The following is a 20,613-nucleotide window of genomic DNA, read 5'->3' as shown; positions in this document are numbered from 1 at the left end:
CTAATTTCATAAGCGGAAATTCACTCCTCTCTAGTGACAAGTCAAGAGTCCAAAGTGGAAAAAAAAGTATGGGAAAGATGTACCCGAGATAAGACACTACATAAGCAGATCTGTCAAAAACCATGGTAATCCCACAAACCATCCATAACTTCGAGACCAGGTGCTTTTTTTTTTTTTTACTTTCTTTTTCAGTACATGCATCTTTGAAAACTTTAACTTTTTTCCCCCCGTTTAGTTATGTAAAAAATGTGTGCGCCTTTTTTCTGTTATACATGGAGCTTTATTTTTATGTCATTTTTTTATAATCACAAAAGATATGGGATGTTAGGTTATGGTTGCTGGGATCGGGGTGGTGTACATGAGCCCTAAAAGGCATCTATCAGCAGATTTATACCTATGAAACTGGCTGACCTGCTGCATGCATGTGCGATTGGCAGCTGAACGCATTTGTGTTGGTCCCATGGTCATATGTGCCCGCATTGCTGAGAAAAATTATGTTTTAATATATGCAAATGAGCCTCTAGGAGCAATGGGGGCGTTTCCGTTACACCTAGATGCTGTGCTCTCTCTGCAACTGCTGCACCCTCTGCACTTTGACAGGGCCAGGCAGTGAAAACATCATCACACCTAACTCTGTCAATCAAAGCGCAGAGGGCAAGGCAGTGAGAGCTGAGCCTCTAGGCGTAACAGCAATGCCTCAGTTGCTCCTAGAGGCCAATTTGCATATAATAAAATATCAGGAATGTGGGCACATATGAACATGGGACCTTCAGCTGCCAAGAGGTCAGCCAGATAGATTCATAGGTACAAATCTGCTGACAGATGCCCTTTAACACAGTGGTTTAATACTCACTGCAGTAACACAGTAATACTTTTCATGGCCTAACCCCTAAAAAGCATAGATATGGTGAATGCAATTAAATTCTTGCAGTTTGGCAAAGTAATAAAAGAAGAAAAAAAAAAGAAAAGCAAATCACCTCTAGCCCTTTTTTATATGCTCAGAAAACACCTGGTATATGTTCCAACAGTATGACTAGCTAGAGAGGAATGCCACTGGGCTACATACCTTCACTCCCATAGTTAAGGCCTTTTTAAAGTTTCTACTGCACAAGCTACTGTATAAATGCTTCACGTTTTGTCTATAAAGCAGGCACCGCTTTCTCTAATAGAAATGTGACGATGACCCTGCTGGATGCTGCACACGATGGTGGAAAACTGGGGAACGTGTTTCTAAAATGGGAACACCTGGACTGCTCCTCCTCATGGCTCGCGTACATGCCACCACCGTTTTGCATCCGAAAAACACATCTATATTAATATTTCATATTTCTCCAAGTTGTGCCCCATTTTCTAGATAATTTTCAATACCGTCAAGGTACACAGAAATAGTACCTACAACTACAACAAGCCACGTACTCTATTGTTTGGAACAATTTGCATACATCACCAATTATGTAGAAGTAATTGTGCATAAAATATTACACATAATATATTCAGTACCCGAGTTTCAAAAAAAACTTTGCATAAAGGCTGTGCGTCTTTGTACAATCTTAACTGTGATGAAGCGGTTATGCTTGGGCCTCCATAATGTTTTTTTCAGTCATATTATTCCCTGTTTCAGCTGCACAGCTAGATGTATTTCACTCAGAAGCTGTGGCGTCCTTTCCCTTACTTCCCACTATGTTTGTTTTCAGCACTGGAGCTCACAGAACAGATAATTCATACTTACAGACACACAGTAGGCTCATGTGATGATCAGAAGCAGTGTAGAAGCAGTCCATTTAATCCGACTCACAATCTCAACTAGCTCTGACACCCCCCACTTCCTTTTAGCTGTCTTCTGTGTCTCTGTTACTAGGGACGGATCTTGCCTAACATGCAGTGGACTACAACAAAGGTAGAAGTGAGACCCCTAGTGCCCGTCATGACTTTACAGCTTTTTTTCAGGTGGATGCATGGATGGTGGAAATTCGCTATTTACACAATTCTCTAATAAATGAAATTGTGTGACAGTAAAGAGACTATTTAAGGGTTCCACAGACCTTTTGCTTGGGAGAAACATGGTAACACAGTCCCTCCCTGTTATAATTCATTGGAGGTTGTTGCATGGGTGGGCTGGCTTGGCCCTTGGAAGAGGTGGGTTTGGGCTCCTGGAACCGTTATCCATGCCCCGCTCGGCACTTTGAGGCTAACTGGCATATCAAAGTTAATTTTCTGCTGTTCAGAAAGATGGATATCCCTAACAAAGGTATAGTTGTAATTAGAGATGAGCGAATCGAAGATGACGAAGTGGAATTCGATCCAAATTTCAGGAAAAATTAGATTCGCAACGAATGCGAATTTCCCCGCACTTCGCGGTAACGAATTGCAATTTTTCCTAAAATGGCAGCTACAAGTGTGAGAACTAAGGACATGGGGCAAGGAACTCTGGGAAGGCGGGATCACCCAGATTGACATGCATGCATGCAGCCAGCCAGCCCTGTGATGTCACAGCCCTATAAATACGGCAGCCATTTTAGATTCAGCTATTTTTAAGCGTTCTGAGTGCAGGGACAGATGTGAGAAGGCGCTAGGGACAGCAATAGAAAAGACCTAATTGCGAACAAAGAAACTGAAAAAACGATTTATAAGTGCAGGGAAAGGATAGGGAGGAATCATTTCACAGCATCTTAGTGCAGGGAGAGATGTCAGAAGGTGCCAGGGACAGGGCTAGAAAAGCGATTTACAAGTGCAGGGAAAGATTATTTGGGGATTCAAATAGCCATTATACAGCTCTGTCATTCCAGCAATTTGTTTTTGAGGTGCAAGTGCTGTGTTGCAGTTATAGGTGTTGAAAGCGTACAGAAAGAAAAATATATACGAACTTCACTGGTGCATTTACTTTTGGCAAAAGCATGTAGTGGCCTATTTCAGTATAGAAAGAAAAATAGGTACACACTTCACTGGTGCATTTATTTCTCCTAAAAGCGTTTCGTGAAAGAGGGAAGAGGAGGAGGACGACGACATTGGAGCACAAGCAATGTGTAGCGAAATGGGTGGTTTTTCTACTCAGGTGACAGGAGAGGAGGAGCAGGAGCAGCCAGAGGAGCTACAGGGCGATGAGGAAGACGAGACAGAGGACCCAGACACACGGTGGGCCGTATGCGGTGGAGATGGAGGCAGGGAGTCCCTCCGAGTCACTTGCACAAATGGCCTGATGCATGCTCACTTGCTTGCATAGTGACAGCCGAATTGTCAACATTCGGCAGAGGGATGACTTCTGGCTCTCCACCTTGTTGGACCCTCGCTACCAGTACAGAATGGGGGCCTTTTTTACACCCACTGAGAGGGAGGACAAAGTGAACTACTACAGAGACATCCTATGTAGTCAGTTGGCCGCCGCCTATCTGTGCCATCGTCCATCCTCTCGCAGGTCTGACCGGGGGGGCCCTCTGCACTCACGTTTCACTGCCATGGCTGCTGGGGTGGGGTGGGGTGGGGTGGGGTGGCAGGAGCAGTAGCAGCTCCATCAGCAGCAGCCTGAGTCTACAGTCGCTGATGAGTAGCTTTCTTCACCCGCATAGTGAAGAAACTACTCACCAGCAGCAGCAGGTAGACCTGGAGCAGAACCTGAACCAGCAGGTGGTGGCATACTTGGACAGCACCCTGCCAACCTACATTGAAGATCCGCTGGACTACTGGGCAGCCAAACTGGATTTGTGGCCCCAACTAGCCAAGTTTGCCTTGGAAAAGCTGTCCTGCCCGGCCAGTAGTGTGGCATCAGAGCGGGTGTTTAGTGCAGAGGGGGCCATAGTTACTTCAAGAAGAACTCGCTAGACTGATCTTTGTCAAGATGAATCAGGCGAGGATCAGCCAGGATTTCCACCCACCAATGCCTGATGCATCAGACTAGATTATCCATGGTGCCACACCAACACTTTGACAAAAGAGACCGGTTTCTTCTGGCTACCTGCCTCAGCTACTGTTCTGATGCTGACACCTGCCTGATGCCACACATCTGATGCCAAGTGCTCCTTCTTTCACCCACCTTCGTCAGCGGGTACTGGTATGGGAACCCACCGCCCCACTCTGTCACTGGGTCACTTTGTGGTCTCCTGATGCTGCTGTCACCTCCTCACTATGTCACCTTGCCACTCTGTGGTATCCTGATGCTGTTGCCATATCCACACTATGTCACCTTGCCACTCTGTGGTATCCTGATGCTGTTGCCATATCCACACTATGTCACCTTGCCACTCTGTGGTATCCTGCTGCTGCCATCTCCACACTATGTCACCTTGCCACTCTGTGGTATCCTGATGCTGCTGTCATATCCACACTATGTCATCTTGTCACTCTGTGGCAGGGTGGATAAAAATCAATGATTTAAAAAAACAAAAAAAAAAACAAACACAATATATTACCATCCAAAGGTTATTCCATCATGAAATAAAGATTCGCTTTTTAATTATGTAGAATAAGGCTGTATTACATTAATCCATTCACAATGTCATGCTCTTCCAGAGGTTTTTCTAAGATTATTGGTCAGTTTCTCTGCCTACAAGATATTATCACAGATGCTTGGTTTACTTTTGCAGTTCTCAAAACTGAATTTGACTCAGCAGACATCACATGCCTCTTCTTCACAGCAAAAATTTTATAACATGAACAGAGTTGAGAAAAAGACCTTAATCCTAACTTCTACAAACCTATGAATACAGAATCAACCTAATCAAACTAATATGAAAAGTTGTTATTCTAAAAATCTTCATCTACTTGCATAGTATAAGTTATACCAGCAAGAATTAGTCTTTATGTAGAAAACTATGATTTAAATCAAGCCTTACTGACTTACTGACCCTGTATTAAGGGTTAATTATCATTGGTGGCCACAGGGTCCCCTCCCCTTATCATTGGTGGCAGTGTAATCCTGGGGCTTCGATCGGTTACCATGGCAGCCAGGACGCTACTGAAGCCCTGGCTGCCATAGTCAGCTACCTGCTGCTGTGTGTACTATGCACCAGGAAGCAGGGAGAGTGTGAAGTCCTATTCACACTGAAAGAGCTCTATCAGGGTGAATAGTACAAGGGAAGAAAAGAGGTTCTAGCCACTAAGGAGGGGGGGGGGGGGGGAATAGTTATTAAATAAAAAGTAAAAAAAAACACCAAAGCATAAATCACCCACTTTCCCAATTTTACATATAAAGTATATAAACAATAAATAAAAATATTACATATCGCCACGTCCAAAAAGTCTGTAACAGAAAAAAATAAAATAAAAAAACTGTGCAAATCGCCATTTTATAAAATGCGGAATGCACGAGGCTTTTTTGGTGTTTTATTTTTTTCACGTGGTATCGAATGGTATCGAGTAGGGCTGCAACGATTAATCGACTTTATCGATAATATTCGATAACTGGATTTGTTGTCAACTAATCCCATTATCGAATAATCGGCCGATTCATTGCTATGCTGGCGGGAGCGGGCAGTCAGGCGCTATTGCCTGCGGGTCCTTGAACTTTAAATCACTGCATCTTTATTACCTTAGGGCTCTTTCACACTTGCGTTGTCCGGATCCGTTGTGTACTCCATTTGCCGGAAGTGCCCGCCGGATCCGTAACACCGCAAGTGAACTGAAAGCATTTGAAGACTGATCCGTGTTCAAAATGCGTTCAGTGTTACTATGGCAGCCAGGACGCTATTAAAGTCCTGGTTGCCATAGTAGTAGTGGGGAGCGGGGGAGCAGTATACTTACCGTCCGTGCGGCTCCCGGGGCGCTCCAGAATGATGTCAGAGCGCCCCATGCGCATGGATGACGTGATCCATGCGATCACGTCATCCATGCGATCACGTCATCCATGCGCGTGGGGCGCCCTGACGTCACTCTGAAGCGCCCCGGGAGCCGCACGGACGGTAAGTATACTGCTCCCCCGCTCCCCACTACACTTTACCATGGCAAACAGGACTTTAGCGTCCTGGCAGCCATGGTAACCATTCAGAAAAAGCTAAACGTTGGATCCGGTAATGCGCCGAAACGACGTTTAGCTTAAGGCCGGATCCGGATTAATGCCTTTCAATGGGCATTAATTCCGGATCCGGCCTTGCGGCAAGTGTTCAGGATTTTTGGCCGGAGCAAAAAGCGCAGCATGCTGCGGTATTTTCTCCGGCCAAAAAATGTTCCGGTCCTGAACTGAAGACATCCTGATGCATCCTGAACGGATTTCTCTCTATTCAGAATGCATTGGGATAATCCTGATCCGGATTTTTCCGGCATAGAGCCCCGAAGACGGAACTCTATGCCGGAAAAGAACAACGCAAGTGTGAAAGAGCCCTAAACAATGAAGCTCCAGTAACAGGCAGAGCGGGCGGCGGCGTAACGTCACTTACTCACGTGACGCGCAGGCTCCGCCTGCTTCATTCATGAAGTGGGTGGAGCAGGAGTGTCACGTGAGTAAGTGACGTTACGACACCGCTTGCTCTGCCTGTTACTGGAGCTTTATTGTAAGGTAATAAAGATGCAGTGATTTAAAGTAAAAGTTACTGCCGGTTAAGGAATACTGCTGTGAGCGGCGGGGCCGGGGCTGTTATGGGGAGGAGGATCTGTGGATGGCACTGTTATGGAGGGGATCTGTGGATGACACAAGATGCTATATAGTGTCATCCATAAATCCCCCCATAGCATGGTCATACACAGATCCCCCTCCCCATAACAGCGCCATCCACAGATCCCCTCCCATAACAGCGCCATCCACAGATCCCCTCCCATAACAGCGCCATCCACAGATCCCCTCCCATAACAGCGCCATCCACAGATCCCCTCCCATAACAGCGCCATCCACAGATCCCCTCCCATAACAGCGCCATCCACAGATCCCCTCCCATAACAGCGCCATCCACAGATCCCCTCCCATAACAGCGCCATCCACAGATCCCCTCCCATAACAGCGCCATCCACAGATCCCCTCCCATAACAGCGCCATCCACAGATCCCCTCCCATAACAGCGCCATCCACAGATCCCCCCCATAAACGCGCCATCCACAGATCCCCCCCATAACAGCGCCATCCACAGATCCCCCCCCCCATAACAGCGCCATCCACAATTTGTTTTAATATGGCCTTTGAACATAATTTTTCAAGTAAAATCCTATAAACCCCTTTTTTTGTCATTTTGGTGTTTTTTCCCGATTAATCGATGAAATTATCAACAACTAATCGATTATTCAAATAATCGTTAGCTGCAGCCCGAGTATCGCAATACTTTTTTATGGTATCGAAATCAAATAAAAAATTTGGTATCGCAACAACTCTACTCCAGACTGTGTCATTGTGCCACCCGCTGGCCTCCTCATACTGCTTCCACCTCCAGACCCTGTCATTGGGCCACTCTGTGGACTTCTCATGGTGTTCCCACCCATCCCCACTTCATGACTAGGCCACTATTTTGGCTTTCGGCCCGGTTGACATGATTTATTTGACCTTTCTTCTGATCTGTCAGAAGGAAGGAAAAATGAGACGCACAACGGATCCTGTCTGTGTAGCAGCTGTAATGCCTGTATGGTCCCATCCGAATTGGCTTATGATTTGGTAGCCAAAAGCAGGAGGGGGTACAAAACACAGAAGACATGCAAATCTTCTATTCACGCGTCATCTCAGTTTTCAATCCACTCCTGTTTTTTTGGCATTAGCAATACTGATGGATTATTGAGCAAATGCTGACTGAGTGAAGGCGGATGCTCCACAGACAGGATCCGTTTTTTGTGGGTTATTGTTCTGACGGTTCAGAGGAAGGGCGAAATAATCAGTGAGGTCAACACAAACTTACTGCTGACACTCTCTCCACTCTGTCAGGGGGCTCTACTTGTATAAGCGTTTAATAGAACAGGTTCTGTAGACATCTATGTGGAATCAGCTGACGACGGTGTAAAAGGAGTGCGCTTCTTCTTGGCGCTAACATTGACCTGTAAGGCTGAGTTGATACCTCAGTTTTGACCCTGTGACTGCCCAAATAAGTGAAGTGTGCAGTGATTCTAAGAGTGATGCCTGCCATCTGCATGCCATACGGACTCACAGTATAATATCACTACCACAGCAAACTCCCTATGCGTGTTACAGCAAGGCACAGTGTTCTACACCACTATAAAGGCTCTATGCAGCCAAAAATAGGCTGGTTTTTTTTTACGTAATTTGCCGCAAATTTATTCGGATCGAAGCAAATTTTATTTCAAAAAATTTGGCGAACCAAATTTTTAAAAAATTCGCTCCTATCTAGTTGTATCGATGGTACACAGAGCCATAGTGTGCACTGCCATTTGTTAAAAATACTGGTGATAGTTTCCCTTTAAAGGAAGTGCATCACCAAAAATTTTATCTGCTAGTTAAAATTAGACAGAAACACATCTCTTTTTTTCTAATCTCTTTTTATTTTCTGATTACAGATTTCTTTATTCTGTTACCTGAACATGATTATAGGGGCGAACATCTTTCCTGAGCTGTTCTTAACGGGATTTCGAAATCGTTAAGAAAATTGCTTTCCGGCAGCCCCATGGTCCATAGACACAATGGTCAGGAGAGGACCTCATTGACTTCTATGGGAGAGTTTTCTAGGCATGCTCTGTGTATACAGCATGAATAGATACGCTTTGACAATCACCTATTGTAAATAGGGGATATATATATATATATATATATATATATATATATCTTATCTATACACAGAGGTGATCAAATTACAGGCAGGATTAGAATAACACATAAGCAGGTAACTGCAGTAATGTGATCTGTACAGACCAAGAAGTGGCACCAATTATTAGGCTTAGTGGCCAGTGTGAAAACTGCAGGATTTTGTGTTTATATTGTATTTTATATTATATTGACATTGAAAATTAAAACTAACATCACCAAAAAGTCTTAAAAAATATGTTAAATATAAAAATGTGATTTAAACAGGTCACTTTCTGATGACACATTTAGCATGCGACTTGTGCTACAATGTCATAAGCTACTAGCTAGTAAACACGTTCAGGAAAACATCCCTCGGCGCAAGGAACCAGCCGGAAGATCCAGATTGATGTAGGTTTTGAGTAGTTTATTAAGCAGAAAGATACAACGCGTTTCAGTGAGTTCTCTCTCCATCAGGTAAAACTGCATGTATAACATATTAACACTTAAAAGCGGGTATATATACAAACATAAAAAAAAAAAACACCAAAAAAAGAGTTCAAAGGTCAGGGGAGGTGTTTGGGGGGTGGTCCAGGGGTGTGTTCCCTTAAGAAGAAACACCAAATGTGAATTACAAATTCATTATCTATTTAATGCCCACAGTTCGTTCCTTTTTCCCATAGGGTCCTCTTGTCACTTTAGGTGACTAGATCACACTGCCGCTCCCTCCAGCTTAACCAGGCATACAGCTCTGACATCTGCGTCAGATTGCCTAGCAACGTGGTATCCACATGACCGGCCCCGAGGTCACGTGACCACGGCACTCCGCTCCCGCACCTCCTCCTCCCAGGCCCTCAGATCAGATGGTACATTGTACCTGTCCAGCCTAGCCAACATACTATGCATCTGGCAACCAAGGAAACCAGACGTCACTTTACCGCTACTGCGGTCACATGATCCCAGCTTGATCATGTGACCCTTCTCAGCGATTTTTTTTAATACTGATTTATTTATAGAGTATAAATAATTCTTATGTTTGACCATTTGAACCACCAAATTTTATCGATGTGCATGTCTATTTTACGATTTTGGTCTGCATTTGGTGTTTCTTCTTGGGGGACCACACCCCTGGACCACCCCCCTGACCTTTGACCCCTTTTTTGGGGTGTTTTTTTATGTGTATATATACCTGATTTACGTGTTAATGTTATACATGCAGTTTTTACCTGATGAAGGGGAGATAACTCCTGAAACGCGTTGTATCTTTCTGCTTAATAAACTACTCACAACCTACATCAATCTGGATCTTCAGGATGGTTCCTTGCGCCGAGGGATGTTTTCCTGAACAGGTTTACTTCCAAATCTTTTTGGGGAACCAGGCATCCCCGATAAGAAGAGCAACATCCGTGGCTGCAGAACGCCCTTTCTTGAGATCCACCCTCTACCACTCAGACAAGCTTCTTCTAGAGTTGTTCCTTAGATCTGCACAACTCCTATTTGGAGCCCAATACTTACCTTTCCTATACGTTATTACCCTATGGTGCGCCTCTCGTTTCTGTTTACCAACAGATGACGCCTGTACTATTGATAAGCTACTAGCTGACAGAAGCTCCTGAAATCACAGAAATCACGCAACCTTCCACTGCAGATCACATAGTGTCTACTCAACCACTTTCACAACCAAAACCAGGAACTCCTCTTACTGTTCTAGTTTGGATAAAAACAATATAAGGGGTTTGAGAATTTTCTTCTTTGGTCTCATTCCAACATTACATCAGAAAATAAGTGCTGAGAAAGACCGACCCAATACAAAGTTTCTCTTTCACAGAACCTGGAACGTCAACACACCATGCTGATATCTACTACTCGATAGCTTGGGCCTGTCAGCAACTATAAGTACAATGGTTATATGGCTGATAATTTTTTGAAAAAGACTCAGAATGCTGTAAAAAAAGCACAGTCTCTGCTTCCTGGTCCATCTTCACATCCATGAATCGACCATTCGGTCAATCACTGGCTAAGGTGGGTCACTGCTGAGGCCAGGGACGGGATGAAAGGTCATTACCTGGGTGTCAAAAGGGAGCAGGAAGCAGAGATCCGCAGATGACTCAGGAAGTGTCCAAACATCACTGATTTAGGACTTCATTGACAGTGTAAACATCACAACGCGCTGCGGTGGCAGAGACCCGATGGTTGCCATGGCAGCCCCAAGCCATTCCAAGGCCTTGGGGCCCGGCATGTACGGAGGCCTATGAGGCCCGGCATGTACGGAGGCCTATGAGGCCCAGCCCCCAGGCTGGATCTCATAGGCAACAATTGTAATGTTGTATTCCCATAGTGGGACAAAAATAAAAAATTAAATAAGTGAAAAAAAAATGTTTCAATTAAAAAAAAAAAAATGTTTCCCATCTAAAGAGACATAAAATTGTAAAAAAAATAAAAAATAAAAAATAAATAAAAAAACCATACATATTAGGTATCACCGCATGCGTAACAACATGCTCTATAAAAATATCACATGATCCACCCCATCTGGTCAACACCGTTAAAAAAAAAAAAACAATAACAACTGTGGTAAAAAAGCTTTTATTTTTTCATCTTACAATCACAAAAACTGTGATACCAAGCGATCAAAAAAAGTCATACGCACCCCAAAATAGTACCAATCAAACCGTCATCTCATCCCACAAAAAATTAGACCCTACCTAAGACAATTGCCCCAAAAATAAAAAATTATGGGACTCAGAATATGGAGACACTAAAACATGATTTTTCTTCTTTCAAAAATGCTGTTATTGTGTAAAACTTAAAACAAAAAAAGTTGACATATTAGGTATTGCCGCGTCCGTAACAAACTGCTCTATAAAAATACCACATGACCTAACCCCTCAGGTGAACACCGTAAAAAAAAAAAAATAATAAACACGGTTTAAAAACAGCCATTTTTGTCACATCACATTTTTGTCTTACATCACAAAAAGTGCAATACCAAGCGATCAAAAAGTCATATGCACCCTAAAATAGTAACAATCAAACCGTCATCTCATCCTGATAAAAATGAGTCCCTACATAAGACAGTTGCAAAAAAACAAACACACTATGGCTTTCAGAATATGGAGACACTAAAAATATTTTTTTCGAAAATGCTTTATTATGTAAAACTGAAACAAAAAACAAAAAAGTAGTCATATTTGGTATTGTCGCGTCCGTAACAACCTGCTCTATAAAAATACCACATGATCTAACCTGTCAGATGAACATTGTAAATAACAAAAAATAAGAATGCCAAAACAGCTATTTTTTGTTACCTTGCCTCACAAAAAGAGTAAGGCCTCATGCACACGACCGTTGTTGTGTTCCGTGTCCGTAGTTCCGTTTTCCGTGATTTTCTGCGGACCCTCTGACTTTCAATGGGTCCGTTGAAAACTCGGATAATGCACCGTTTGTCATCCGCGTCCGTGATCCGTGTTTCCAGTCCGTCCAAAAAATATGACCTGTCCTATTTTTTCACGGACAACGGTTCGCGGACCCATTCAAGTCAATGGGTCCGTGAAAAAACACGGAGGCACACAAGATTGTCATCCTCGTCCGCATCTTGATTTTTTTTCACTTTCCTTCATATCTGGTGATCCTCCAAAAATCAAGGAAGACACACGGAAACGGATCACGGAACCCCGTTTTGCAGGCCGTGAAAAAATACTACTGTCGTGTGCATGAGGCCTAATATAGAGCAACCAAAAATCATATGTACCCTAAAATAGTACCAACAAAACTGCCACCTTATCCCGCAGTTTCCAAAATGGGGACTTTTTGGGGACTTTCTACTCTAGGGGTGCATCAGGGGGTCTTCAAATGTGACATGGCAACTTAAAATTATCCCAGTGAAATCTGCCCTCCAAAAACCAAATGGCGTTCCTTTCCTTCTGCACCCTGCCGTGTGCCAGTACAGCTGTTTACGACCACATATGGGGTGTTTCTGTAAACTACAGAATCAGAGTAATAAATATTGAGTTTTGTTTGTCTGTTAACCCTTGCTTGGTTACTGGAAAAAATGGATAAAAATGGAAAATCTGCAAAAAAGTGAAATTTTATCTTCATTTTCCTTTAAGGCTGCGTTCACACGCGTTGCGTGAAAATCGCAGCATGCTCTATATTCTGCGTTTTTCACGCAACGCAGGCCCCATAGAAGTTAATGGGGTTGCGTGAAAATCGCAAGCATCCGCAAGCAAGTGCGGATGCTGTGCGATTTTCACGCATGGTTGCTAGGTGACAGTCTATTCACTGTATTATTTTCCCTTATAACATGGTTATAAAGGAAAATAATAGCATTCTGAAAACAGAATGCTTAGTAGGTGATCAGTTGAGGGTTAAAAAAAATAAAAAAAATTAACTCACCTTCTCCGTTTGTTCGCGTAAGTCCCGATCTCTTCTTTACTTCTCAAAAGATAAACTATGGGCTAAAGGACCTTTGGTGACGTAAGATCACATGCTCCAATCACATGGTCCATCATGGTCCATTTTTTAACCCTCAACTGATCACCTACTAAGCATTCTGTTTTCAGAATGCTATTATTTTCCCTTATAACCATGTTATAAGGGAAAATAATAACATCTACACAACACCGAACCCAAACCTGAACTTCTGTGAAGAAGTTCGGGTCTGGGTACCACAGTCGGTTTTTTATCACGCGCGTGCAAAACACATTGCACACGCACGATAAAAACTGAACATCGGAACGCAATCGCAGTCAAAACTGACTGCAATTGCATTCCTACTCGCGCGGGTTTGCCGCAACACACCGGGACGCATCCGGAACTAATCCGGACACGCTCGTGTGAACCCAGCCTAATTCTTCTAAACTTCTAAGCCTTATAACGTCCCAAAGAAAGAAAGTCATTTACAAAATGATCCAAACATGAAGTAGACATATGGGAAATGTAAAGTAATAACTATTTTAAGAGGTATCACTATCTGCTTGAAAATTGCGAATTTGTCAAAAATTTGGGTATTTTTTTTTTTTTTTTTTTTTATAAAATTAAATGAAATATTTTGACTCAAATGAAGTACAATCTGTGACGAGAAAACAATATCAGAATTGCTTGGATAAGGCTACATGCACACAAAAGTATTTCGTTTCCGTGTCTGTACCATTTTTTTTGCGGATAGGATGCGGACCCGTGCTGTCCGCATCAGTATGTCTGTTCCGAAGGCCCGCAAAAAAAAAAAATAGAACATGTCCTATTCTTGTCTGTTTTGCGGACAAGGATAGGCATTGCTACAATGGATCCGCAAAAAAAACGGATGACATTTGCGGACCGCAAAACACATACGGTCGTGTGCATGTAGCCTAAGTAAAAGCGTTTTAAAGTTATCACCACATAAAGTGACACCTGTCAGATTTGCAAAAAATGGCCTGGTCCTTAAGGTGAAAAATGGCATGGTCCTTCAAGGGGTATTCCCATGGCGCCTTTTCATACTTACCAGCTGCCAGCACACAGTTTTTTTCCTGATTGACGTCTTCTCCCAGCCGGGCGCTGGACTGAATGCTCACGCCGCCGCGCATGAGCCATGGTGACTTATCCCTGGCCAGTATAGTACAGAGCTGGCGTGCGCGTTCGCGGCTCTGTAGTATTCTGGCCAGGAAGAAGTCATCATGGCGCATGCGTGGCGGCGTGCGCGTTCAGGACAGCGAGCGGCCCGGCGAAAAATAAAAATTATGATGGGAATACAACTTTAAGGGGTTAAGCTCTTAGGCCCCCTGTATGTGGGCCCCCAGTTGTTAGCAGATCCAGACACTGATGTGCACTACTGCTATTAGGGACATTATAATGTTATAGACTAATAGTTGTGATAATGTAAAAAATACTAGGATTATATTTTCACAAATTGCACAGCAAAAAAAAAACGTTATGATACTACTACATCCTCCTAGTATTTTTCTTACTGCGATGTTGTGATTGTCATATAATAACTTCCATAGAAAAAAAATATATACTACCATAAGGGTATGTTCAGAAGCCATATAATAATTGTGCATTTCTGTGGCACTGCCGCAGGTCCGCACAAGAATCAGCTGCATTGTCATAGATGACATAAAAGTTACATTAAAAAAAAACTAGATATTCAGTTTGTTATGCTTTTATACTTTTTTCACATTGTTATTTAGTGCAAAAGTTTAAAAAAAATTCATGTTTTTCCCCATCATTCTGCGCTCAATACCCCATAATGAGAAAACAAAAACAGAATCTTGAAAATCTTTGCTAATTTATTAAAAATAAAAAATAAAATCTTGCGTTGACATAAGTATTCAGACCCTATACTCAGGACTTGAAGCACCTTTGTTTGATGACGTCCATGTGCTGTCCGGTGTGGACCTATAGAAATGAATAGGTCCGTGTGCAATCCGCAAAAACATGTGCACAAGGCCAAATAAGCAGCTATGTTCTGTATATAACCACACAGACACCATGTATTTATACTCTCTACCATCATGTAAGTAATTGTAGGACCAGAACCTAATAACCCAGGAATGTGCGAGTGTAAAAGCGGAGCCATCAACCTCGTCCGAATATGAATTCGATCTATTCTGAGCTCAGGACAACAATGCGGCTTCCCCACGTATCACTAGCTATTGTATATACGGACAGAGCCGGGCCTCCTGCTCCCTCACACTGACAGGTTTGGGAAACTATCCAGAGGAATTATATTGACAAAGACACCGCTCGTATCTATAATACCGCTCCGTGCACCGCAAACACAGCGGGTATAGGAGCTAACGGGTCAGCACTGTACCGCGGGCTTGGATACACTACCATACAGCAGGTATAGGAGCCCACGGGTCAGTACTGTACCTCGGGCTTGGATACACTACCATACAGCGGGTATAGGAGCCCACGGGTCAGTACTGTACCTCAGGCTTGGATACACTACCATACAGCGGCTATAGGAGCCCACAGGTCAGTACTGTACCTCAGGCTTGGATACACTACCATACAGCGGCTATAGGAGCCCACAGGTCAGTACTGTACCTCAGGCTTGGATACACTACCATACAGCGGCTATAGGAGCTCACAGGTCAGTCCTGTACCTCAGGCTTGGATACACTACCATACAGCGGGTATAGGAGCCCACAGGTCAGTACTGTACCTCAGGCTTGGATACACTACCATACAGCAGGTATAGGAGCTCACAGGTCAGTCCTGTACCTCAGGCTTGGATACACTACCATACAGCGGCTATAGGAACCCACAGGTCAGTACTGTACCTCAGGCTTGGATACACTACCATACAGCGGGTATAGGAGAACACAGGTCAGTACTGTACCTCAGGCTTGGATACACTACCATACAGCGGCTATAGGAGCTCACAGGTCAGTACTGTACCTCAGGCTTGGATACACTACCATACAGCAGGTATAGGAGCTCACAGGTCAGTCCTGTACCTCAGGCTTGGATACACTACCATACAGCGGCTATAGGAACCCACAGGTCAGTACTGTACCTCAGGCTTGGATACACTACCATACAGCGGGTATAGGAGAACACAGGTCAGTACTGTACCTCAGGCTTGGATACACTACCATACAGCGGCTATAGGAGCTCACAGGTCAGTACTGTACCTCAGGCTTGGATACACTACCATACAGCAGGTATAGGAGCTCACAGGTCAGTCCTGTACCTCAGGCTTGGATACACTACCATACAGCGGCAAACAAGTCTTGTTTTATCAGAATTGTCTGAAAGAGAAACTGACCTCCGCGCTCATCACTAATCACAGGACATCTTCCATCTTTCCAGATGAGTTTAGGAAATTGGAGCAGAGCTAGGTTTTAAATGTCATCTGTAAGGTCAATAGTGTCAACGGCAAGACACAGAGATCCAGACTCCAGACGCGTGGCCCTGACTTGAACCTAAATCTGAAGAATCACAATCTGAATTGCAATGAGGATGAAATCACGCAATATTCACATGTCCGTGATAAGACCGTCAGCGCTTCAGGTCGGTGGAAGAACAAGGATGTGTGAAGAAAAACATTAAAATCAATGGATACATGAGCTGTCTGTGGTTCAGTGACATGGGAGAGGCCTGAGGCTGGATTCTGTATCTGTATTAGAGGGCATTCACAAGACCAGATTTACGGTCTACATTCATTTCAATGGGGCCGCAAAAGATGCAGACAGCACACTGTGTACTGTCAGCATCTGTATGTCCGTTCCGCGACCCAGCAGAAAAACATAGAAAATATTTGCATATTTTTATCTTTGGACATAGCTTTCATTTTCTATTAAAAGAAAAAAATATGTTTTATCATCAAAACAATATACAGCCCAACATCCAGCACCACCAGCAATTAGTTGTTTCAGGCAGCCGATGCTGGAAACTATACTGTGGATGGAAGGCGCCAACGTACGACAGCTGCAGTACCCGGGCACAGCCACTACACAGCGGGCAGAGCCTCCAGCAGCTCCGTCCACCGTATAGGGGTTATTTTGTCAGCATGTGCATGGATTCCTGCAAACCCTATTCAAAGAAGGACTCTATCTACGGCAAGTTCACGTCGCGCTTGTTTTGCACAAGTTTGGTGCTTGTGCCATGAAATCTCCCAGTGTACATGTAAGGCTCCTTTCACACGGGCGAGTTTTCCACGCGGGTGCAATGCGTGACATAAACGCATTGCACCCGCACTGAATCCGGACCCATTCATTTCAATGGGGCTGTGAACACGAGCATTGTTTTTCACGCATCATCTGTACGTTGCGTGAAAAATCGGCGTATGTTCTATATTCTGCGTTTTTCACGCAACGCAGGCCCCATAGAAGTGAATGGGGCTGCGTGAAAATCGCATTGCATCCGCAGAAATTTGTGTGGATCTTATGTGCCTTCACCCGCCCTTGTGTGCAGACGGCCCAAGGGTACCTGAACATAGCGCAGAAAGCCTGCGCCAAAACTGCATAAAAAATAAATAAATAAATTCCCATAAAACCGCACTATTTCTTTCTAACGTTGCATTTTTTTTTTTGCGCAGTTTGGCTACATGCACACGAACGTTGTTTGTTTCCGTGTCCGTTCCGTTGCGTTTTTTTTTTGCGGATAGGATGCAGACCCATTTATTTCAATGGGTCCGCAAAAAATCCAGACAGCACACTGTGTGCTGTCCGCATCAGTATGTCCATTCCGTAGCCCCGCAAAAAAAATATAACATGTCCTATTCTTGTCCGTTTTAGGCATTGTTACAATGGATCCGCAAAAAAAAAAAAAAAAACGGATGGCATATGGATGTCATCCGTTTTTTATTTGTGGACCGCAAAACACATACGGTCGTGTGCATGTAGCCATTTTATGCCGTTTTCATTGAGAATTTTCTGTTACGTTAACAACCCCTACAACCCCTTTGAATTCTGGGGGGAAAACCCTCTACATAAGGTGTGGAATCACACAACTGACCGGCTGCAGAGTTCAGAACTCACAGCAGCCCAATTTCCGCATGGAAGAAAAGAGCGAAGTCTACAGGAGATTGGTCAGTTCTCATTTTGGTTTTTCTGCACAAAAATCCATGTGTAATCTGCATCGTGTGGAAAAAGCACCTGGCGGCCGGGACCGTGGAGCGCGCATAGTCCTGGCCTCCGAGTATCTGCTCCGCAGCGGTCAAAACCCCTGGAAACGAGCCGTGTATAATGTTATAGAAAATTGAATCCAGCCAGCAAAGGAAGCAATATGGCAAATACCATACATTAGTGAGAGCCTTGTATTAACGGTCTACATGAGAAATGTACAAAAGGGGGCCAGTCAGCACATCGCACTGCTCGGGTGCTCATGTCGCCATGGCTGAAAGAACACGATAAATGCCATTTGTTGAAGTGAGAAAACCCCTTTAAAGGAATGGACCGGGTTCAGAGCCGAACCTAGACATACCCCCATCTATACCCCTTCATGCTCCGATGCTCTCCCTTCCCCTGAGCGCAGCGCAAAAGGCATTTTATGGAGCTCCGGCGACGTACCAGGCTCTCCATGGGGATTGCTAGGTGGCGGCTTCCGCCCAGCAGCGAACCTGGTGACCTCACCAGCACTAATGGGCGGGATTTAGCGCTGCCCTAGCCTGTAAAACGGCTAGAGCATCGCTAAAGTCCGCCCATCAAAGCCAGTGACGTCACCCGTAGCGCAGCTTGGTGGAAGCCTCCGCCTAGCCGTGTAAGGGTACTTTCACACTAGCCTTAGAGGAATTTATTTTTTTCACACTTTTAAAGGTTTGCGCATGCGCAGACTGGGAAACCGGATCCGGTTTTCCCGAACACTTGGTACCGGATCCGACATTAATACATTTCAATGGGTCCGGCAATCAGGCAAGAGTTCCGGAATTTTGGCCGGAGAAAATACTGCAGCATGCGGATTGCTCTCCATTCAGAATGCACTGGGATAAAACTGATGTGTTTTTTCTGGTATTGAGCCCCTAGGACGGAACTCAATACCGGAAAACTTTAACGCTAGTGTGAGAGTACCCTAATGTAAACAAAAAAGCCCTTGCCCTGCGCGATACAGCACATGGCGAGGGAGAGCATCGGAGCATGAGGCTGGGATATATCCGGGTTCAGCTCTGAACCCGAACAACCCCTTTGATGTCCTTCCTGTCGGAGGTGCTCCAGTGCGTCTACATTAGTGATGACCGGGATACAGGTTATTTAACAATTCCATAATGGATTCCGCTACCACGGACCATAACGGAATTCTATGACGGCAAGCACCACAGAAGCCTATAAGAGGCATTCCGTCATAATAGAAGGCTATGCTGGCCATATAGGGTTCCGTGGTGCATGCCGTCATAGAATTCCGTTATGGTCCGTGGTAACGGAATTCTTAACCCAAACGCCAAACTTGAAAACACAGGTTGGCTCATCACAAGTCTACACTTACCTGGTCCTGATAACCCGACGACACACGATTGTCACTTCCGTTCCTCAATAAGCATTTTGAGGAGAATTATGGTCCTTTGCTAAAAAGACTGATCGCCCTACTTTCCACGATACCTAAAAAGCCGTCCACTTCTACATGTACCATGCCCAATGACCACGTCCCATCAGAAGAGGCCAGACCAGGAGCTTTGTGTAAAGTGATGGGCGCTGGGCACTTCCTGAGGGGCACTGATTTCATGGGCAAGTGGGCACAACCAGACTTTCCACCATGCAGCCCAGCATCTACATGCCAGGGTAGAAGGTCAGGGCTCTCCCCTCATGTGCCCCCCTGTGTGTGACCTTCAGAGGCTCCCCACAGTCCTGGGCAGGCCAGCATGCACGGGGCACAGGCTGCCCACACCGGGGCTTACACTGGGCACCCGCGTGCGGCCATGATGAGCTGCAGGACTGTTTGTAAACACGCAGCACCCGGGGGGGGGGGGACATGACATGTGACAGGTCCCCTGCGACCACTCACCGGTGGATGCGGCGTCCATGGCTCAGCTGTCCTGTCACCTGTCTCCTGTAGAAGCGGCAGCAGCTAGAGACCAGCCATCAGGTGCGGGCAGCCCGGTGTCAGTGCTGGGACAGGCGGGGGAGGGGTGTTTGTGCCGCACACTTCCTCTCCCCTCCCACCCTCCATGACAGCCCGCCCTCCTCCTCCCTCCCCGGGCGGCACATGGCTGCTGTCCTGTGCTCCATGCCTGTCTGCAGGGGCGCTGCATGTGTACTACTGGGGACAGGGGAGCGTCTCAGAAGATCAGGGCCCCCCCAGGCATATGCCACCCCCCTCAAAAAGTACAATATTTTATACACACAGATACATAACCCTAATAACACATTATATCGCAGTACAGTGCGAATTACCTCCCCAGCAGCTCAATATAGTAAAACATATAACCCCCAGTACAATATACCGCAATGGGGCACACATTACACCTCAATAGTGAAGGCTGCTTTACCTTATAAAGGGCTCATGCACAGTACATACCGTATACAGCTCCTCCGATCACAGTACATACCGTATAC

The 20,613-nt window shown here is 44.8% G+C and overlaps 1 protein-coding gene across 3 annotated transcripts in view; it reads right to left on the bottom strand.

Annotated features, from left to right (window-relative positions):
- LOC120992535 (leucyl and cystinyl aminopeptidase) overlaps positions 1-20,202 on the bottom strand; it is a 107,228-nt gene extending 87,026 nt beyond the window's left edge. Inside the window, exons 1-2 of one of the 3 annotated variants that reach the window (XM_040421571.1) lie at positions 20,063-20,180; positions 16,392-16,569 (exon numbers count right to left, since the gene is read on the bottom strand). Coding sequence is in view for 1 of the 3 variants with exons in the window: in XM_040421570.1 (XP_040277504.1) it covers positions 20,063-20,081 (19 nt within the window). In the remaining 2 variants the exon portion in view is untranslated. Of the gene's footprint in view, positions 1-16,391; positions 16,570-20,062 lie in introns of all 3 variants that reach the window. The other 2 variants (XM_040421570.1, XM_040421572.1) reach the window with 2 other exon arrangements.
- Positions 20,203-20,613: the final 411 nt, after the last annotated feature.

This window comes from Bufo bufo, chromosome 2, assembly GCF_905171765.1.
Source record: "Bufo bufo chromosome 2, aBufBuf1.1, whole genome shotgun sequence".
Taxonomy (NCBI): domain Eukaryota; kingdom Metazoa; phylum Chordata; class Amphibia; order Anura; family Bufonidae; genus Bufo; species Bufo bufo.
The sequence above is the reverse complement of the archived record's forward strand: the minus strand, read 5'-3'. Positions and strand labels throughout refer to the sequence as shown.